The sequence below is a fragment of the Sceloporus undulatus genome, chromosome 3, assembly GCF_019175285.1.
Source record: "Sceloporus undulatus isolate JIND9_A2432 ecotype Alabama chromosome 3, SceUnd_v1.1, whole genome shotgun sequence".
Lineage (NCBI taxonomy): Eukaryota > Metazoa > Chordata > Lepidosauria > Squamata > Phrynosomatidae > Sceloporus > Sceloporus undulatus.
The window spans coordinates 209,852,823-209,876,085 of record NC_056524.1 but is presented as its reverse complement, the minus strand read 5'-3'; the positions used below and the strand labels follow the sequence as shown (position 1 = coordinate 209,876,085).

General features: G+C 39.5%; 2 protein-coding genes across 6 annotated transcripts in view; one reads left to right on the top strand and one right to left on the bottom strand.

Moving 5' to 3' along the window:
- SFXN2 (sideroflexin 2) overlaps positions 1-8,561 on the top strand; it is a 41,800-nt gene extending 33,239 nt beyond the window's left edge. For all 5 annotated transcript variants that reach the window (XM_042457645.1, XM_042457644.1, XM_042457641.1 and 2 more), the window contains 4 exons: positions 1,713-1,762; positions 2,573-2,622; positions 3,497-3,544; positions 5,001-8,561. In XM_042457645.1, the coding sequence (XP_042313579.1) occupies positions 1,713-1,762; positions 2,573-2,622; positions 3,497-3,544; positions 5,001-5,100 (248 nt within the window). In that variant the 3' untranslated portion in view covers positions 5,101-8,561. The remainder of the gene's footprint in view (positions 1-1,712; positions 1,763-2,572; positions 2,623-3,496; positions 3,545-5,000) is intronic.
- ACTR1A (actin related protein 1A) overlaps positions 1-23,263 on the bottom strand; it is a 515,484-nt gene that overhangs the window by 471,381 nt on the left and 20,840 nt on the right. The window lies entirely within an intron of this gene.

The following is a 23,263-nucleotide window of genomic DNA, read 5'->3' as shown; positions in this document are numbered from 1 at the left end:
AAGGATGGGCTCCAGAGAGGGCATGTGGTATTGTTAAGCAACTTATCTGGAGTTCTGAAGAACTTATTTATTTATTTGCTTGTGTAAATTGTTTATACATTTTGTGTTTTTATGTAATTTTGTAAACTGCTTTGATCTTTTTGGAAAGGTGGTATATAAATACTATTATTATTATTATTATTATTATTATTATTAGAGAATAATGTGCTTACAACCTTATGTCATTTTCTCCATTTGGATTGTTGCTTTTAGTAGAGTTGTGTGGGTGGGCAACACATGACCTTCAGGCTCCATGCGACTCTTACACTTCTTTTTAGTTATTCCTGCCTCCACAACAGCTGCCATCCACACTGCAGAAACTGTAGTGGTCTCCTGATACTTCACTTCCCGCTGCTGCGGAGAGACAGTGGGCTAGTTGCCAAGGATGGGTACCATATCTGTGTCATATTATTGTCATATTTGCATAGTTTTCTACAACTCACCTTGGAACAACAGCTAATAGATCACAGGGCAGGGCCAGTCCATGCATCACCGCTGCTCTAGTATTCCCTTGGACCAGAGAACCACTACAGTTGCTGTTGAATTGTGGAAGCAACAGCAGCACAAACAAATTTGATGGCTGCCACTAAATTTTAGCAGCAGCAGTCACAACAGCAAAAATTAAATTAAAGGCAGCATGGTAGCTAGTGGAGTGGTGCAAGGGTTGCACTGCAGACCATCAGATCCCACAAAATTGCCCCCCTCTCCTGCTTTGGTTTGTAGTACTAAGGGCTATTGAGACTGTCTTGCTCTGGCTCTGCTCTGAAATTTACACTCATTTACACTGAGACACCCCCACCCACCATATCAAATTAATGAATGTGAGATCTAGTTTTTCCTCATGAGCTGTATATAGTGCCCCTTTGTGCTAATTTTATGCTGTTATACCAATTTATCTTTGAGTACTAACAGTTGCAAGAGATTACTTACATTGTACCTGCCCACTATTTGTATGTTACACTGTAAAATAATGTAGCACATTATTATTAAGAACTGTTAAAAATATGCTTCAAAACCAGTTCTACACCAGTATATATTTACATTATTTTGATAGGTGATAGGTAAGTGTGTTTGTGTCACTAAGAAGTGCATGTAGCCACAGAAAGAAATATTTTTCTGACATGGCTAAATCTCCCAGAATGACAACTTAAAGCACTTTAATTGAACTCCTCTGGTGGGAATGAGTACTTCAAATTGATCCAAGCATAATAAATGAATACATAATGATTATGAACCATTTAAAGTTCTGTTACAACTGCCCCCAAGAGTGATCACCATTGTGGCTGAATGAAGACATTCAATTCTGATTCTTTTAAAAAAATCACTCCAAGTTTTCTGCCCTGGATATTATAAACACATTACATTTAGTTACACTGAGCTAGATGCAGGAGCAATGAAGAGTTCCCTTGAATGGAGTCTATAACATGAGTGGGAATTTTTGGCTGTCTACATGTTTAGTACTCCGGTTGCCAGACGTCCAGCCAGCATAGCTAGTGGTAAAGAACTATAAGAAAGTAAAAAAATACCAGAAGAGTCAAATGACTTCCAACATAATCTATGTATTCTTTTGGGGAAGGGAGAAAGGAATGTGTATGTTAGGGCCTGTGACTGCAGTTTATGCAACATGAAATTAAGTGGCTGACATAAAACTAACATAATTTATTTCTTCCCAGTTGTGTTGCCTATCATCATGGAGAGACTAGAAAAATACCCTTTCATAAAGGTATGTGGGTCAGGAAGAGGTAGTGTTCCCATTTGTTTTCTTTACCTTTCTTTGAATTTACTGAGAGGTACTGCTCAGGAGATGGTAGAATTTTGTTTTGCATCTTTTATGCTATTAAGACAGCTGTGATAGTCATCAGACTTCACGTTTTTATTTTTTTTACTAGAACCCCAAGATCCATGAACTGGAACCTGATGCAAAAGAAATACAGCTAGTAGCTGACTAGTTTTGCAGACAAAATGGGGTATAAATAAATAATGATGGTCATTACCTTTATCTGGAGTATATCCAGGAATAGGCAAGCCCAGTGACAACAGAACAGAATTGTTTCATTGCAGAACAACCAAGAAAGTATGGATCTAGTTGTGACAGTAAAGACTTAGACTGACTACTAGGAGAAGACTTACTTACTGTAAGAGTAACTAGACAAAGGAACAAATTTCCACCATAATGTTATGGAATAGCCTTTTCATTTTTCTTGGGGTTTGGATAGCTGTATGAAAGATTAATTCTAGAAAATCCTGAATCAGTGAAGGTGCTGTGGCTGTCTCATGCATTCTGAAAGATCCACCATTTCTCACAAATATATGTCCCGCAGTGCTGAAGGTACTGATGGGTGACCATTGAATAAAACCATAGTTTTTTTATTTTTTATTTTCATAACATCAGTAAATTCCATGGATAAAATGTATTTTATATTTGTGTTTGATCCCAGTGGAGAGGGAATTGATTTGTTTTTTCTTTTAGGATTTCAACACTATCTCTATGACTTAAAAGTCCTTACTTTCTTATATTATGATTTCTTGGCAGAAAATCCAGGTTCTCCATGCTCCACTGCAAACAGTACTTGTTGGAGGGTTGTAAGTATGATACAGCTTGTTTTGAATATTACCCTTGGATATAAACTGTAGATTGGATGTGGGAACATGTTCATAGAACCTTTTTAAAAGCTGCAAGCAGGACAGTGTGAAAACTCTTATTCCTTGTGCATTGTAGGGTACAAAGATCCTGGGGCAAGAGTGGAGAACCGCTAGCCAGCAAGCCACAGGGAGCCTAAAGGGCCTCCTTTCCATGCCCTGACATCCCACTCAAGAACCAGCTTCAAACTTTTTCAAGCTTGTCATGATTGTCATGAGAAGGGGGATCACAGCTTGGAGGGAAGGGTTAAGCACAGCAAATAGGCGTGGAAGGCGTGTAACTCAACTGGAGATTTTTTCCAAGCCTAATTGCAAAATGTGTGTGTGAGCATGATGGTGTGGGAATGCACATTCAGTTGTGTGCCAGAGAGAGTGTAATGACCACCACTCCAGAAATCTAGCTATAAGGATATGATGCCCTTTTGCTGAAAAAGTTTCCCCATATCTTGTTGTAGGGCCAATATATCAAAAGTATGCATAAATAAGAATGTGGCAACCTTAGGTTTTGGTCTAGTTACTGTCACCTGGAGATACCATAACCTGCAAATATATCTGCTAGAGGTCTAGACAGGGTTGAAAGAATAAATATTGGACAAGCTTGGTATAAAGCAAATATTTAGATACCCACAGGAGTCTTTATAAGTTGCACCCACTTCTATGCTATAACATTTTTTTTTTAGTAAGTTCAGATCTTCATTAGTTTGGAAGCAAGATGAATGTCTTGGCGTACAGGATTTTTCCAGAGTCACAGTTGGGATAATAATGCTGGACTGACTGCTTGAATCTTCTGTCTAATGGCCTGCCTTTTTTTTAACAGCCTTTTGTTCATGGTCCCAATTGCCTGTGCACTTTTCCCTCAAAGGAGGTACAAACTTTATTTCTTCTCTTTATTTCACCTTGTGGTATATGTATTTCCTTGTGGTATATGTAGAATTCTGGTATCATCTGGGTAGAGGACAAGTTATCCATGTCTTTACTGGCCATTTAGCTTGAAGAACCATTGAACTGGGTCTCTTTGGCTCTTTTAAGTAAGATAGTACTCTTGTTTATTAAATACGAATGAAACATCAAATTCCATTGGTTTTTACTAAATATATTTATTTATTAAAATATTTGTACCTCACCTAATATCAAGAGGTCTCGTGGTAGCTTATAATAAAATAAATATGACTGTTTAAAACAGTTTAAAACAGGTTAAAGACATATTAAACCATTTAATACTTAAAACAGGGCAGTGTGAAAACAGTTAAATCCATTTAAAAGTACTTGTGCAAATGTGGATAAAATCAGTCCTGCCCCAAAGACTTTAGTAAATAGCCATTTACGTTTTTGCTTGCTGCCACAATGGCAGCAGCTTGGGCACCTATCAGGCTTCTAAGGTGTTGGTGAAACCAGCTGCTATGGCATCGTTTCCCAGGTATGTCCTAAGAAAATCCACCACCAGTACAGCATGCCCGCGCCATACGTGAGCACGCTATATGCGGCTTTACTCTTACATGGAAGGTTAAGCCACCATAAACAGAATATCGTACGTGCTATGCCAAGCAGAGGAATGCTCCCCCATTGAAACAAATGGGGTTTGAGTATACGCGGGGGTCCGAAGCAGCTCCCCCGTATATGGGGAGTGCCCACTGTACTTGATTGTTGACTAAGACCTTGGCATTGATTCCATTCCATAGTGATACGTCCCCCGCAGGATGGTTTTATGAGGGGTTTTTTAGTTTGTCTTGCAGCGCTTGTTATACCAATCTAATGTCCAACATGTAGACTTGCTCCACACTTAACATTGATTAAACATCTGCCTTTATGTGGTCCTTGTCTGCCTTCAGATGAAAAAAGGCAAAGCCTACCTTGTTAGGAATTGACTCCATTCGTAGCTGTATCCATTTGCTGCCACTTTCAGCTTCATGTTGCCAATCCTTTGTTCTCTAAGCAGATGACAAAGGAGCCCCTGTTTACATGCAGCTGTAGCATAGCTCTCCTAAAGAAGCTCCTACTTCCTCAGAGTGATCAGATATAAAATTTATAGCTAGTCAGGAAACTGCAATATAAACAGCTGCTTTACCATGATAGAAAAGTGCCCTGTTCCTCTTGCTTCTCCCTACAACACTCCTATTGCTAGACAATTGTACTCCATGGGTAAGAAATGACACCTCACAAGGTAAAGTGATTTGTCCAATTTTACGGAACAGTAGCCTGTGGCAAGCCACAAATTTTTACTTGCATTTTCTGCACCTAATGAGTCTCTATTTCCAAGTCAATTTATACCAGGCAGCTTTGCCCTACATGGAGGACTAAGTGGATTCTTTCTTTCTTTTCAGCTCAATTGCCCTTTTGCACCTGGAGCCTGATCTGAGAGAGTCAATTGTGGCCAAATATGGGGACAAAGTGTCTCATGTTTATTTTAACAAGGGATTATAAGGAAGAACCATCTGAACTTGTTGCATTATCCCACCTTGGAATCCTTTCTATGGAGAAGCACCTGAGAGGGTGTGGCTAGGAAAGAAGCTCAAAAACCGCCAAAAAGAGGATCAGGCTACCTTTCTTTCTCTACTCCCAATGTTTAGGGAGGCAGTTGTGTAGATGAGCACACTTGGGTTCTGTAAGGGTTTACTTTGCATGATCTTCTTGTGACCTGCACCTGTACTAGGAAATGGATTTGGACTTTAGTATAAGGTTGTAGTTAACATCTGATTGTTGGTAAAAGGAAGTAGAGTCTTCTGTCTGTTTCCACTAGTGATCAGAATTGGAATTAAACCTTACAATTGTCCTGGTCCTGTTCAACAGTGTTCCTCTCTCTTCTGGGAGTGACATTCCAGTGTCCCTGCCTGACCTAAAAAAAAACCTTTACAGTGATTTTTGAAGGAACAGACAAAAGCTCTCTCCATACTTGCCATATTCTGAAAATTCAAAAGAGGAAGACTTAAGCTTCAATCATGTACAGTTTTACATAAGAGAAAGATTGACTGAACTCAGTAGGGCTTACTTCTGAATAAACATGACTAGAATTTCCCTATTTAGCCCTGACAGTGACTCTTCCTATCCTACATCACTCATATCGAAAGTGCCATATACTTGATTGCTTGTTTGAAAACACGTTTAAAGAACAAAAGAAGAGTCTAGATGGATTAGATCATAGGTCCATCTAGTACAGCATCCTGTTTCCTATCTACAGTACTCAATAAGATCCCTATTAAGGTGGAGATGAAGGCACTAGTCCTCTCCTGCTGTTACTCCTGGTAGCTGTTACTTGGTGGTACAAAGCTTTCAAAACCTAAAGGCTGCAAAGGCCTCTTAAACACTGATAGACTTAACCTTTGTTAGTTTCTCTGATTCTCTTTTAAAGCCATTAAAAGTAGTGCCCTTTACCACTTCTAGACTAGCAGAGCCCCATAAGTTTTCACATTGTGTGAATGGAAGGACCTCCTCCTCTTTGTCCTGACTCTTTTACCTATAGGTTTCATCGGACAACCTTACATATTTGTATTTTTCATGAAACAGGAAGAAATCTCTCCTCATGTGCCTCTTAGAAAGGAGAATATACAAATTAAGACACTGAAATATTGGAAGAGTCAAAATGCAGAATTTTAGATGTTTAGCTTTCTGAGCCTTGGCCCGGAAGGACAAAACTATTTGGATTTCTGATGATTTTAAAATCTTAAAAACTTTCCATCCAATTTTGGAAAATTCATACCAAATGCAAACTGCAATTAAATTCTCACCTTTCCACATAAAAGGGCAGTAACCAAATGTATGTAAGTTAGGACTGCTACTAGCAATTGCCCATGATGGTTGAATAGAATCCTACATACTTGAAGAGTTATTCTTTTTTATATGACAACTCTCACAACTCCCCATACCCATGCTGGATCAGGGACGTAGCTAGGATTTTAGGAAGGGGGGGGGGGTCCAGACTAAGTGCCACCATTATAATGGGGCTGGGGTGCAGCGGTGCAGCAGCACACACCATTCATTTTTCTAATGGAAGGGGGGGGTCTGGACCCCAAGAACCCCACCCCCCCTTGGCTACGTCCCTGGCTGGATGCAGGATTCTCACCAAAAAAAAAATGTTCAAAGTGCCGATTTTACAATATTCCTAGCAAGAATGAGTTCTTCCTCTGGAATCTTCCTTCACCCTCCTATCCATTCATTATCTGCCCCAAATACTGTCTGTCTAGATTCTATGCAACTGTGGGACTGCCAGCTAAATGCTATGTTTCTCTTGCCTCTCTTAAGACAATCTCTGCCAAACTCCCATCACCCCATGTGTCTTAGTTTGTCCTGGATATGGAATCATCAAATATATATGAAATTGAGTATTCAGTTTTAATGCTGGATACCCCTGACAAAAGCTCTGTCACAGTCATATTGATTTGCTTGTTTGTTTTCAGAAGGACCAACTTCCTCTACTGATCATTCAACAATTGCATAAAGTTGGTGTCATAGACTGAGGTGCTGTTGGTTGCCATAAGTGTTCTGGTGTAATTAAAGGGAATAACAGAAAGTGTAAAAGGGTTACAGGTGCAGCAGTGGTAGGAAAGGGCAGAGAACATTTTTGCTGCCCAGAGAGAAGGCTGCCAAAATCTTGAACAGCCTGTTTTCTCAAAGTGAGTCCTCAGTTAAAAGCACTCCAGAATGGTTGCCTAGGAAAATTGCTTGTCTTGCACAATGCTTTGAGCTTTGAGGACCTAACTGGAAGGCAGGCATTTAGGAAACGATGTTCAACCCAGCCATTTTCCCTCTAGACAGCAACTGAGAAAACTCTGCCTTCCCGCTGTTGCTATTGTGCAGCCCTGAAAATAAAAGTACTGCACTGGTATAATGAAATGGTAACAACAGCCTACAGTATCAAATAGATATCAGCCTGTCTTTCTCTGCCCCTGTAGCCTAGGGAACCCCATGCCCTCCAGATGATGCTGGATTCCAATCCCCATCAGCCTCAGCCATCCTGACCATTTTGAGGAATAATGGGAGTAGTTTTTTATCAGTACATGGAGAGCCACAGATTCCCCAGTCCTGCTTTAAGCAGTGGCTACAAAATGTCATGGGACAAACATATTTTCCTAACTGAAGACAAATCAGTGAAGGAAATGGGAATGCATTCCAAATTCCATGGCAGGACATGCTTTTCTGTGTGTGGATAGGAGAAAGAAATTAAAAGGGAAACTTTTTTTCTCCCTGGAAAGTAAGAATCTTAATTTCTAGCCTTATGTTGAATTCACTAGGTGCCCTTAGACAATCCATAGTTCTCAGGTTTAGTGGCCTGGGCACAATACTGGCCTACCTCACAAATGTGTTGCAATGTTTGGTGATAAAATGAAATGTGAAATTATTGTACACTAGAAATATGCTGTGTTAATGCTAACTATTGTCAGTGTGTCATCAAGGTCTTACATACAAGAAGCCAAATACTTAAAGAGTGTAGAGAAGAGAGATACTGTACAGAATCGGATTAAGCTGGCCTTTCTCCATTGGTGCTATTGCAAAGGTGCTCTTTGATAAACATAGATTGGTTTTTGGTGAGAGTCTATTTCTTGCTAGTAATTATTCATTGAAGCCTCTGCTTTGCCTTTGGATGAAGCTGTGGTAATTCGCTACAGAAACCTATTGGGTTTTTTAAACTCCTTTTTTTAGTTAAAATATGTTAATTTTGTAGCCAAACTCCAGGCATATGATGATTGCTCCTTTTATTGGTGCTTGTGAAAGTAAGCTGTATGGGATAGCAAATACTGGAAGATATTGTACTCAATCAGATTTGGCTATAATCAACCAGTGACCTGTGTTGTTGATCTGAAAAGTAAAGCTAATGATAATAAGCCTGCCTGTGAGAAGCTTGGTTAAATGTAGGGAAAGAAGACAAAATAAAATACTGATTTTATGAACTGCACTTGTCTTTTCTCTTGCAAATGTTTGGAGGCATGTGTTTTAAGAACCTAAACAGAGTTCCTTCTTTCTCTTTGGTATCTAGTGAGTTATGCAGCTTGCAGCTGTATGCTTATACATTCATGGTAGACCTACAGATATGACATATATGGTATATTGTGATAACATTAGGTTTCTTCTGTTCTGACATGGTTGTGCAAATAAAGTAACCTTAATTTCAAAAATTTATAATATGCCAACACATTCTAGTATACTGTATATACTAATAGTTGCATACCCAGTACCAGGCCTTGTACACATGAAAATAACCTTCCTATCACTGGTTCTCAGCCTTTGGTCTTCCAGTCATTGAGTAAAATTCTCCAAATGCATAAGCTTGGGTCATACTTGTTGCGGCTTTGAGGATCTGATATCCAAAATATTTGGAAGACCAAAGTTCGGAAACCATATTCTTATACTGTAAAATACAGTTGCTCCTCCATATCCACAAAATCTTTATGCATGGATTCAAAAATCTACAGCTTGAAAATATTTTTAAAAATATATTAATCCCCAAAAGCAGCCCTTGATTTTGTCATTTTATAAAAGGGTCACCATTTTACTATCCATTGTGTTTAATCTGTGAAAGGGAGAGGGGTTATGCTGAAACCAAACTCCAGCCAAGAGCCTACTGTTCAGGAAAATTTAAACACTTGTTAGGGAGTTGCTAAAATCGGGCACATTTGTATGTGTTCAATGTTACTGAAGCCAGAGATTGTGGGACATGGCTCACTGTGGGGCAGAGTTCTTAAGTATTCTTCGCAAAAGGTATAGCCATTGATTTAGTTAAAGCTTGCTACTATAGCAGCATAATTGTGGAAGTTATGTGTATGTGTATACTGTATTGAATTTGAAAAACATTTTTATTTATAATTTGTTGAAATAACAAATAAGTCAAGTCACTTTTGTAAGTAAGGATCTTCCTAAGGATAACAGAGCCTCATATCTAGGTTTTATTGTGATATGGTCCTTTCTAACAGTGCTATAGGATTATACAGAGGACACCAGAGGCAAAGGATTTAATGGAGATTCAAGTCCCCCCCTCTTTTGTTGTTGTGTGCCTTCAGATCATTTCAAAGTTATGGTGACCATAAGGCAGCCCTTCATGGCAAGATTTATTCAGAGGAGGTTTGCTACACACTACAGGGACATTCCAACTAAACATTAGGAGGATTTTTTTGTATGGTAAGTACTGTTTGTTCATGGAAAAGACTTCCTTAGAAGATGGTGGATTCTCTCTGTTAGTGGTTTTTAAACAGATGGATGCCCACCTTTTCAGATTACTTATTCCTGCATTGCTGAAATTGAACTGGATCACTGTTAGGGTTCCTTTCAGCAATCTCATTTTGTGATAAACCTAAGTCTGCCACTTATTCCAAGTACAAAAATTTATTAAAAACAAAGAGTGGGTTGTAGTTGGACAGAAATGAGTAAATAATAAATAATAAAATATTTATTTATAGCCCGCCTTTCCGTAGATCAAGGCGGGTTACAACAATAACAGTTACAGAGTAAAAACACAATGAACAGTAACAGCAATTATACATTAAAATCACAATAGCAATATCCAACTAACATAAGATGTTTACAACAAAGGTAACGGTGAGGGGGAGGAAGGAGGCTACAAAGGGAGAAAGTTAGGGGAAAGCTGTTTGGAACAGGAAGGTTTTTAATTCCTTCCTGAACCGCTCAAGGGAGGTGGCCAAGCGGAGCTCACTGGGAAGCGCGTTCCAGAGCAAAGGAGCCGAGATGGAATAGGCTCTACGCGATGTTGTGGCGTATTTAGAATCTGGGACTGTCAACAAATGCTTCCCAGCCGATCTGAGTGTGCGGGGCAGATTATATGGGGAGAGGCGGTTCTCCAAGTACCCTGGGCCCAAGCCATTTAGGGCTATATAGTATCCCTTATTTGAAGTGCTTTGGACCAGAAATGTTTCAGATTTTAAAAAAATTCAGAATATTTGCATATATATAATGGGATAACTTGGTAATAGGACCCAAATTTGAATATTGAATAAATTTGTTTCATATATTCCTTATATGCATAGCCTGAAGGTCATTTTGTATAATATTTTAGAATACCTTGTGCATGAAACAAAGTGTGCAAGCACTGAACCATCAGAAAACCGGTCACTCTCACTCTCAGCCACCCACGGGGGAAAAAATTGGATTTGGAGCATTTCAGATAAGAGATATTCAGCTTATATCTCTAAAAGGATTGTTGTTGCTAGGTTGATATAATCCCAGAACAGTCTTCAGCAGCATCTTATGAAGTTGTAACATATTCCTTCTTCCCCCGGTTTATGCTCCAGCTCTTCTAGTTTTTGTAATTGGCTGGTCTGGGATTATAACCCACTGGTTTGGCCAAGCTCCTGTCCCTTGGAGAGCAAGGTCCAAGATCATGTGAGGTGATATTTTATCATATGAAGACTGTCCGCTTGTTATACAAAGCATTGCCCATTTTTCTGACACTGAATTGAACTTTGTGACTGGATCAAAACACAGTGGTTAAAAGCAACAGCTGCAGAATTGAAGGAAAGAACAAACAGGACCCTTGCAATGTTACAATGTACTGGAGGTTCAAGTCCATAGACACAACTTGACAGAGTTAATATCCCCACTTTGCAATATATTGTGGTTTACTGACAAGTTTGCAGTATTACTGTGCTAACAACAGTATGTGAACATGTTAGAGACCAGCAGTTCTCAGAAAAGCAGAACTGTAATTCCAAATCCCAATATTTACTTTGGATTGGCTTAACCGTTGTTGGACTCAAGGTGAGTGTTGCAAGAAAGGTGCTGTTTCCAAACTCTGACAAACAAATTCTGCCTCTCTCCGGCTTGATGGTTGGTTTCCCCTCTCTTCCTGTTCAACCATTTGTAGTGAGATGGGTGGCCCATCCGGCTTTCCTAGGAAGGTGTCCAGTCTGATTTCCTTAAGATCCATTTGCCATGTAGCTTGTAGTATACTCATGCTTGGGTTTTATTGTTGGTTATCATTTCCATCTCTGCTGCCATAAACCATTTTTGACTCAGGTCTAAAGAGAGAAACACCAGTGCCCTCCATTTTGATTTTTAGTACCACTTGGCCAGACCAGATGATATCAAACAGAAATCCTGCTGCTGTTATTCCACACATGTATTTACTTATCGCACTTATATCCTACTTTTCTTCCAAAATGGGATCCAAGACAGGCCCCATTCTAGCCTCCCTTGTCCTTTGTAGATAAAAGGAAGTAGATCATTTTAAATGTGCATGAATTTGCAAATGTGAACTTACCTAACCAGACAGTAGCAAGGAAAAGTTGATCTCTGTGTTCCTGATAGCAATGATCCAGCTCAGTAGCCTCTGTGGTGGCTAGTTCATTTTTGTTTAATGTGTATGATAATCATTTATATGCAATTAATGTTGCGTTAAGGCAAGAAGTCTGAGATAGAGTCACCATGGTGTAGTAGTTTGACTGTTGAACTAGGACTAAGTTCTCAACTCTCTCAAACCCAAAAGGAAGGAAATAGCAAGCCTCCTCTGAGTAAATCATTCTGAGAAAACCCCTTTCACCCTATGTCAGATGGCACATGACAATAAAAGGAACATTTGAAATCCAAAATTTCAAGAACGGTGAGAGTTGCATCTCCCATGATCTGTTCAGACCGATATGTAACCAAGCTTCTAAATAAGCTGTGAAATTCTGCCAGTTAAATGATGATATGCATAATTTAGGCTGCAATTTTTTACCCACATATCTGGGTGTACAGTCAGTCCTCCACAATTATAGCTTAGGTTTTTGTGGATTTGATTATTTGCCAATTTTATTAATATGTATTTGCTAGGAATCTCTAGGTCCTGCAGCACAACTCTACCAGAAGTTAACCATAGAGTTGTGCTGGAGGACCTAGAGGTTACTAAAGAAAACATTTTTAGGCATTTGTACTGACCATAGAGTGAGATTCCTAGAGAGGTGTTCTCTCAGGTTAAAAAAAATAGTGTTTTTTTATTTGTGGTTTTTCTACTTTTTCGGAGGTCCTGTGCCCTTAACCTCACAAATGTGGAGGACCCACGGTATATACTTCTGAATTTAGTGGGATTTATATACTTCTGAGTAGGCATGCAACGGCTTGTACTGCCAGACTTCTTTGGCCTTATTTGTATAGTAAAGGAGGATACAGTATCTGGTGACATTGTTCCTACCAACTCTGGAAACTGCAGCCTGAGTAAGGCTGCTTTAGATTATCTCATACTAAGTTTGTCTCTGCTATCTTTAATTTTCCAGGCTTTAGGTTATTCAGCCTCTGATTATTCCTTCCACCCACTCCCTTGACTTTCCAAATGTCACCATTCCAAGGGCCTCTTGTTCTCTCAACCACTGTTTACTTCATTTCCCCTTCCAATAGACTAGTCACTATCTTCAAATGTTATCTGGCCCAATTAGTATTTTCCCGCAATTCTAAATCTGGATAGGGTGTGTGGGTGATTGCTTATTAAAGGCCTGCTGTTGTTGTGTGCCTTCAAGACATTTCCAACTTACAGTGATACTACAGCAACCCTATCATGGGTGTTTTCTTGGCAAGATTTGTTCAGAGGGGGTTTGCCTTTGCCATCCTGAGGCTGAGAGAATATGACTTACCCAAAGTCATTTATTGGGTGTTCATGACTGAGGATTTGAACTCTAGTCTTCAGAGTTGCAATCCATTGCTCAAACCACTATGCCACACTGGCTCTTGTGGGAGCGAGAAAGAATAAAAGATATTACTCATTAAAGGACTATTTGATTACTATCTTTTATCCTTTCTCCCTCCTACGTTTTTGTTATGACTCTTATTTTGTTTGTGATGTCATTGTATAATTGCTTCTGTATTAACTAGCTAATTGGATGAAGATTCCCATGCCTACATAGATCTCTGTGAGCATCAGTGCTACTTGGTGGTTGGCCATGACCACATTTCTCAAGAGTTTCAGTGTGGATTTTCATAGTTTGCACCAGGGCTTCCTACTGTGGTGCCCAATGGGCACAATGGCTCTCAGACAGACTAGAGACCTGTACTCATGCCTGCTCTCCAGTATATTTCCTTCTGTGCCAAACTGAGTGTGTATCATTTTTTCAAATCTCAAAAGGTCTTCATTGTTTATGATTGTCGTTTAACAACATCTGAAGGGGCACACAGTTCCTACCCATGCCTTAGGTTCTGGGAGAAAAAAAATGGGCACATACCTTAAGCTAATGTTGCACCTACAGTCTTACTGTTTATAACATGTCGAACAGACTTAAGTAATTATTACAGCAGACAAGCTGACAACTGGTGTGAATTTGTTCAAAAAATAACCTTGATCCTTTTACTTATCTTTAGTTTCTAGGATGCAGGGTATAAAGTGCAAGCTTATCTGATACCTATTTACTCAGAAGTAAGCCCCATTGTGTTCAAAAAGTCTTACTTTCAAAGAAGCCAGAATAGTGATTGCAGCCTTCATTTTGTTTTTGTTACATATTTTAGATTTAGGGATCCTACAGGTTCCACTGCAAATTAGGGGTGCGTGGAGAGGAAGGGGGAATGACAGAATCTTTTATATATATATTTTTAGTTTCCTGTAAACCAAGTGCAAGAGGGTGTTGTGGGTTTGGTTCTTCGTGTGTGTGTGTGTGTGTGTGTGTGTGTGTGTGTGTGTTTGGTCTATTTAATGTCATTGATTCCTGTAGGAAAAACAGCCAAGCCAAGCCTGACTTTGTGCGTACAAGCTGTATCTGTACTTCTATCCAAAAAGGGCTGCATGGCCTATCATTAACAAGATAGTACTTGAAACACACTGTGTGTGCCAGTGGTATTTCAAGTTGATGTGCCAATTCTTGGGCTGCATGACGCTGATCAGCCAGCTTGTTTACAGAAACTTGGCAAATACTAGTTTAATTGTTGGTAGTTGTACATCACAGGAACATTTCCTCAAGACCTGGAAGCTAAAGCTGGGCAAATTTGATCACAAATCAATCACAGGTACAAATCCCTGAATACTGGGTCATGTTGAAGAGGTGTCTTCATACTTTGAAATCATAGATCCACTGACCTTTTAAAGGATTTTACTTTAGAGAAGAGGCAGGATGGGCAGTTTTTCATGGACTTTAAACATATTTATATTTAATAGACTTCCTATACTCGGCTACTATGTTTTGCTTTACAAACCAAGCATCTTTACAATACTCAAGATATCTTTGAAAAATATGTCATCTGTTAATCCATGGAAATAATTACTGGTGGGTGGGTGCATGACTGTAGTGCATTCAAGTGCTTTCAAAATGTTATATTATCCATAGAACAATCCTGAAAGGTTGATCAGCATTCTCTCCTTATTGTAGATAAGGGACCAGAGGCTGAAAGTGGTTTGTGTGAGGCTACCAATGAGTTTGCTGAGGAGGTAAGATTTGAACTGGGGGTTTCCTGCAAGAACCTAAGCAATCAGCAAGTGGTAGGTAGATGTACTACATAGAAGAAGGTGGGAATTTTGCCATTCTTCATATGCTTATGTACTACAACTTTTGGCACCCCTCACCATTGGCTATATTGGACTGCAACTCCTGGATTGGAATGATCGTGGGAGTTGCAGTGCAATAACAACTCCTCCTCCTCCAGGTCTTCCTAATCACTATCTCCCCTCCACTCTCTGTTGCCATAACATGCAGCTGCTAATCCTCAGAGATAGGAAAGTCAGTAGAAAATGGTTAATATGTTTAGTTTATCACTAATAAACTACAAAATCTAATTCAGCGATATTTATATTATAAGGAGGACTTACATTCCTGTTTTCCTTATTTTACTGATTCCCAGCAAAACTCTCAAGATTAAGAGCTTCATAATTCATGTTTTGGAGTATCCAACACAGAACACAGGTGGACCTCATAGGATGTAGGTGTAAAGAAAATGATTCCACTTCCAAGCTGCTTGTAGAATTAAGAATTTTTAACCTTGGAATTTACTAACCTATTTTACTCTAATCTTGAATGGAAAACAAAACAGGTTCTAATATCCATTTGTGTTTGCAGTGGCTTTAATCTTTTGTTCTAAACCTTGAAATTTCTCAACCCTGAGGAACTAACAAAAAGCAAGAAGTGTGTTTTTTTTAATAAAAACCCAAGAGAACTAGATTTTTGCTGGATAATGTGAAATGTGTTGGCTCTCAGCATAGTCTCCTGTTTAATTCATTAACTCAATAACTTAATTCTGGAATTAATAATAATAATAATAACAACAACAACAAAGCAACAGTGGAGCAAGGATGTGCTCATCCTATTCAAGGAGGTGGATCTATGTCTTACATGAAGTCAGGTGGGTATGCTTGCCGGAAGAGCTCCATCTTAACTGCCCTCCTGAAAGTTTCCAGGGAGGTAGTAAGAGGGATCTCTTCCGGGAGACTATTCCAAAATCTTGGAGCTGCTATAGTAAAGGCTCTTTGGGAAGTTGAAACAAATTCCAGCAGATTATTCCCCGTTGTCCTAAGAGTGCGGGGTAGATTGTATAGGGAGATGTGTTCCTGCAAGTAACTCGGGCCCGAGCCATGTATTACACCCAGAAGCAAATTGGGAGCCAATGAAGGTCTTTTAAAATTGGTGTTATGTGGTCAAACCTCAAAGAACCGGTAACCAGTCTGGCTGCCATATTTTGCACTAGTTCAAGCTTCCGAACTTGGTACAAGGGTAGCCCCATGTAGAATGCATTCCAGAACTCAAAACGAGAGGTTACCAGAGCATGTACTTTAGGTCCTTTCAGTGTAGGTAGGGACATAGTTGGCATATCAACCCAAGTAGGTACCAAGCATTTCTGGCCGTCGCATCTACTTGAGATGACAAGTGTAGAGACGGATCCAGAAGTACTCCCAAACTGCAAACTTTGTCCTTCAGGGGAAGTGTGACCCCTTCCAGGACAGGTTGACAAATTTCCTTCCCCAGACCTGAGGTGCCTATTGCATGTACCTTCGTTTTCTCTGGATTCAGCCTGAGTTTGTTGTCCCTCATCCAGCCCATTACCGACTCAAGGCAAGCATTCAGATAAGAGATAACATCCTTAGTCACTATAACAGAGACATAGAGAAACATATTTGGGTTTCATCAGCGTACTGATAACACCGCGCCCGATGTCTCCGGATGATCTCTCCCAGCGGTTTCATGTCAATGTTAAACAGTATGGGAGAACAGAATGGCGCCCTGAGGGACGCCAGATGTCAGCTCTCTCTTGGAAGAGCAACTGTCCTCCAGCTTCACCATCTGGAATCTGCCCAAGAAGTAGGAATGGAGCCACTGGAGCGCAGTGCCCCCAATACCTAGCTCTCTCAGGCATTCCAGAAGGATACCATGGTCTATCGAAAGCCACTGAGATGTCCAAGAGCACCAACAGGTTCACACTTCCCCTGTCGATGCCCAGATGGAGATCTCCATCCTGTATCCTGTACTAAAGCTGGTTTGAAATGGGTCTAGATAATCGGTTTCATCCAAGACAGCTTGGAGTTGGAAGGTAACTGCCCTCTCAATCACTTTGCTCAAGAATGGTAATAAGGAGACCAGTCTGTAGTTGTTTCTCACCAGGGGATCCAAGGAGGGTTTTTTTTAGGAGCGGTTCAACCACTGCGAATTTTAACTTTGATGGAAATTTACCCTCCTTGAAGGATGCATTGATTATAGATTGCTATAATCACGGCATCCCCACCCTGGGCGGTCAACCAAGATGGGCAAGGATCGAGGGGGCACGTTGTCTTCCTAATGCTTCCAAGGAGCTTGTCCACTTTTTCGGTATTTATAAATTCAAAATGATCCAGTTTAATGCTCAAAGTCTAATTTAAGAAATTAGTTAAAATTAAGTTTTCCCTTTTAGTTTGAAAACTTCTAACTTAATTTCTAACTTTATTTTAATTAATTCATCCCTATGATTGTTAACTCTACCCTACATACTAGAGAGGCCCCTTCCCCACCACCTTTCCCTTCTTCTTTTGTGTCGTGTCTTTTTAGATTGTAAGCCTGAGGGCAGGGAACCGTCCAATTAAAAAGATTGTATGTACAGCGCTGTGTAAATTTACAGCGCTTTATAAATAAAGGTTAATAATAATAATAATACCACAGACATGTGGGATATGGTTTATGATGTTGGCCCATCAACCCCAGATATGCAAATTTTGTATCCAATCCTCAATCCCCTTCAAATAACATGGTTTCTCTGTGGTAGAGAATTTTCTACCAATGTTGTTTCCTGGGAAACACTGAGTGCCATTCTGTTCTCCATCTCTCTGTGTTTGAACAGTAGAATTTAGACACTGATAACTTCATCACCAGACTAGCTGGCAGTGAGCAAGCCTAACTTGGCTCCAGATTCTTCTGCAAAGCAAATTGATTTCAAATCCTTCCCATCTTTATTTGTTTACCATGGGATCCCCACACATCTGCAGCATAATTCCTGTGTGTTGGGCACTTTCTTGAACCCCAGGGGCCATTGGCAGTGGCTGAGTTGCCTAAGATGTTGCTACAAGTCTGTATGTAAATGCAGAGGTAAGCTTTAAGTGTTTGTGAGAAAGTGAAATTTCTAGAGCATTGTTCTATATGGTAACTAGTATAGAATGCAAATGTTGTTTTTAAGAACAATAATGAAACTTGTGGCACTTTAAAGACAAGTTTTATTTGGCACAGGCTTTTGTGAACTGCACCCCATAAAAACTTGTGCTAAAGTTTGTAAGTCCTTAAAGTACCACAAGGCCTTTGCTGTATGTACAGAAAGATCAGTGTCTTGAGATGGATAAAATGCTGGTGTCTCCTGCACTGGGGAGAGCTTTCAACAAACAGGGTGTCAATACTGAAAAGTTTTCTCCTTAGTTGTTAACCTCCCCACCTATCTAACCTCACTCAACTGGGGAATCTAGATGAGAACCTCTAATGCAGATCTTAAATTTCAGACAACCAAGTGGGATTGAGCAGGAGTTATGTTTTGAAAGTTCAAAAACAAAATACTATTTATTTTTCCAGATCTCCATTTTTGAATCCTGCTTACCCCTGAAGTACTGTATATGGAAACCGATGTCTTTTATACTGTAAAAAAAAAACTGTCCAGCACAGTAACTGGGTTGTTTTCTTGCAGTAGGAACAACAAATAATCTTGTGCCCCTTAAAGACTGTTGCATTTTAGCTGGCATAAATTTATCTGATATACAGAATCATTCTGTATATTAAGGTGTATTAATCCAAACCAGCACATGACATTTTAGAATTTTCTTTAGATCCAGAAAAGTAGGCACATTTCCTTTCATTTAAAAATGAAACATAAAAGCATATAATTCAATTCAGGAGTTCAGCCTTTGTGAATTACTGAGAAATGTCTGGGTTTGGGGTGTGGTTGGGTCTGTGCGTAGATGGATTGGGGGTGTATGGTTAACCTCAATTTCTCACAGCTTTCAAGCACTGTGTTCCTGTTTCCTACATATGGGTTTAATCCTACTTTCTTCATCATCACCTCTTCCCAGAAACATAACCTTCCAAATCCTTTGAAGAGTTAGCTTCTAAAACAAAGCACTAGACTATTATTCCTGCAAATGACGTCTCTTGTTTTCAAACAAAACCTGGCTTGGAAGTGCATATTTGTCTCTTTGACTCATTACATTTCTTTGCAACCAGAGAGGAAAAATAAACCCAAAAGAACACACATTGCTATCTTCAGCCTCCGACTCTGCAGTGCCTGTGATATTTGGAGTGTTAAGAAGAACCAAAGCTGCCAAATACCATTGTAAGGAAAACCCAAAAGATAATGCACAACTTAAAATGACAAGCGGTGCTATATTATAAAGGGACTCGAAGACAGACAAGTATTGTGCAACTTGAACACACAAAATTATTGTACCAGTCTTATACTGATAAATTTCAGAGGATTTTGCCTCATAGGGTAGAATGCACCACTTGGAAGAGATAAAGGGCTAGTAATACTTTTGGAAGGATGCTACCTGTCCAAAGGCATAATGCAGCTGTTTAATTTCCCTTCAAACAGGTGTCCCTAGTTTAAAAAAAAGATGGAAAAAGCTTTGATTGTGAGTTCCTTCGTGGCAGAGGATTGGACTGGATGGTTCTTGTGGTCTCTTCCAATTCTATGATTCTAAGTATTGGTAAAGCATGGGAGGTTAACAAATGGAAGACAATCCATGTCTGGGACTTTATCACATGAGTCCCATTCTTGCTGCAATTATGCAAATCAATTAAAACATAAACAATAGTGAGCAGCCATTATCTCAAGTGTTCACAGCTGCGCAAATGGGGCTACTGCTATCATCACACACTCTTCTGCACTCTGTCTCAATCCTGCCTCCCTACCCCATGACATGCACAGCATGTGTTTTGTTTTGCTTTGTTTCAGTTCCCCAGTTATGGTAATGCAATTTATGTTTAAAAAATAATGTTTAAGTTTTTAAAATAAAATAAATAATTTCCAAAGGTAATCAGGCTGCTTGGGAATAGGGGGGGGGGAGAAGAAAACGATGACATCACATGACTGCCAATCTGGCAACTGCCCTGGCAGCGACTTTTTGCACTTGAGTGCTGGAACTGCCATATGATTGGCCGCTAATGATGGGTTTTTCCCAGCAATGTAAAAGGACGTCGAAACCACACTTGGCATCCACAGCAGCTACAGGTCAGTGACATTGTGTGATAAGTATCGCCAAAGACAGTATTTTATTATAATCTTGGCTTAAAAACCGTTTGTAGTAATTTCCATGGATTCCCCTATGATTTTTTTTATTTTATTTTTATTTGAGTGGGAATGTCTATGGGACAGAGGCTTCATCTGCAAATACCCTGGCTCTTGACTGAGCGATAAAGGATCAGATTAAGAGAGAGTGATGCTATATATTGTATTAGCCTCAGAAAAAAAAGAGTTACACAGGAGGCTTTGGTAGCAGTAGCCATCTTTAATAGGCATGAAAACTAAAGCATTGGCAGATATGAAAACTAAAGGGGCGGGCAACTGTGGAAGGCTAGGGTACCCACATTAACCACTCAAGACACCTTGGTGGGCTACATTCCCACTATACTTGCTCCCATTAAAAAACAATTCTTACCATGGGTGGGGGTGTTTTCTGGCTCCTTGACAGCATTTGGAGGCATTGTGAGACTTGTTTTTTAATTTCTTTTATTTGCAAAATTTTGTATTGACTCGGGATAGGATGTATCTAAGACAAGTCCAGACATGATGGGAATGCCTTCTGCGCCCTTTTAGAGATTATCATGGAGGATTTTTTCTGGGAAGCTACATGCAGCTCACAGGCTGCACTTAACCAATGCCTGTATTAGATGTCAAAAAGCTATTTTATAAATGTATATTAAATACAGTGGCACATTGGTATCCACTGGGATTTGATTCCCTCCCCCCTCCATAGATACTAAAATCCATGGATGTTCATTCCAATCATACAATAGCATAATAAAATGGCATCTATTATATAAAATGGCACAATCCAGCTTTGCTTTTTGGAACTGTTTGTTTATTTTGGAACATTTTCCACCCATGGATGGTTGAATCCATGGATACAGAATCCATGGATGCAGAGGGCTGACTGTAGTACATTTCTAAGTTGCCTTCATTCCCTTCTGGTATATATGGGATTCCCAGGGATGTAGACCATGACCTCCTTAGCTTCATAAAGGGAACTACTTCATATGAGCACAATGAGCCATATTTGGGATTTGTTCATGGAAATAGGTCCCAGGAGGTGAGGCCACACACAAAATCTACTAAAAATGGCATATGGATTTTATTTCCACAATCTTCCATTGAACCCAAGAGCAACAGAATAGCTTAAGGGGCACAGAGCAAGTCCATGGGACATCCCTTCCATGCCCACAGTATCTTCTGCCTAAGGCACTGGCCTAATAGCAGCCTTTTTATCTGGTTACCCCCAAAGACATGCAGCCATCTGGAGAAAAATGGTTTCCTGCTTCAGCTCCAGAAAATGCTTTACACCAGATCTGTGCTACTCAAAGTGGTGGTCTGTAGACTGGTGACAATCTGCAAGCCATGAGCTACTGGTCAGCAGCACATTTCTAGGAATAAAAGAAAGAGTTATTGGCAATGGCCACAAATATGGTGTTTGACCTTTACATGTTGCGGGGAGGGGGGGGAGCCTACTGGTTCACTACATCAGGTAGGTGGAGAAGCACTTCTCTAATTGCCTTCAGAAACTGGAATCAAAATGTTGCTTCTCCACTCCAAAGAAGCCTCAAACTTATAACTTGCTGCAAATGATACCCACATTTCTAATGCCATATGTATCTATCAAACTGCCCTTTTAAGATAAGACAGATGGATATTCATAATGGGTGGTAATATGTGTTTGCTACTCCTGTGATTTTGTGATATTTTCAAAATGTGTATTTGCTTCAAACCGTCAGGATATAAATTAGTGAAGTTGGTCATTAATTTATCATTAATGTCAATTCTGGAAAACATCCATTAACAAACCTGACAGTGAAATTTCTTTTAACAAAGCCTTTGCATCTAATCCACACTCTTCTTCATTTTCTGTATAGCTGGAGGTTATTTTTAGCACCATAACCACTGGAAGAATGGTGAAGCAAGTCTGAAGTAACACAGACATTCAGTGCTGTGTTGGAGGATAACAATGCAATAAAGAATGAGCTGGGAAAGAGTGAAATTAATAGCCAATCCTACTGTGTGTATTTGCACCTAACGGCAAGGTAAACAGCAGCTGCCTCCAGAGTCCTTTACTGAGCATGTATGAACAGCAAAACAGAAAGAAAAGGGATGGGCTGATACACATGGCTTACCAGCTACTCCCAATGTGTTTTTTAAAAGCATAGATTTTAACTTTGGCTACCAAAATGGAAATACTGGAGTCTGGTGAAAGAAAAAGTCATCCTTGGAAGAGACCTTCAAGTAGTGTAGAAAGTTCTAAATGTTTTTGTTCACTGATGCAAAGGTTACTAGGCCTGGTTTGTTTTTTTTTCATTTCCCATATGTGTAGTTTTAATTTTGAACAAAAGGTTTGCTGAAACATGTTAAACCACTCTTCTTTTTTTGTGGTATAGGAACATGTGTGTATTCTTTCTGTGTTATTTCTGTTATACTACCAAATATCAATTAAAGAGGTAACATTCAGGAACATATCTAGAGGTATACCCTGTAATGAAAATAAAGTATAAGAAAAAACAAACCAGCAATTTACCCTGAGCCCTTGTTTTGCTATATAGAGACACCAGAAAACTCTGGACTGTGTAATGGTCATCAGTGACCAAAGAGCCCATGGAGGCATTCATAGAAAAAAACATGTGGAAATTAAACTAGTATTTGCAAATGGTACTAATACCCCATAACTTCTGTTTTTAAGAAAAAGCAGTAACTCACTGAGGGGAGGTAATAATACAGTGTGAATTGTGTCATCTGAACTAAGAACAATAACCACAATATTCTGACCAAATGTAGGGCTGTGGCTAACATTGCCATTTCTTTCTTTCTTTCTCCTGTTTGATTTTTAATACCTTTGCCTGATGAAGGAGCCAATGTGAAATCTGGCTTGAGATTTTTATTTTTTGGGGGGGGGGGGAAATGTAACTGTGTTTTATCCTGTTTTTATTGTCGGCTTTTAATTGTATTGTGGATGTTTTTAACTATGTTGTTAAACTGCCTTGATCTTTGG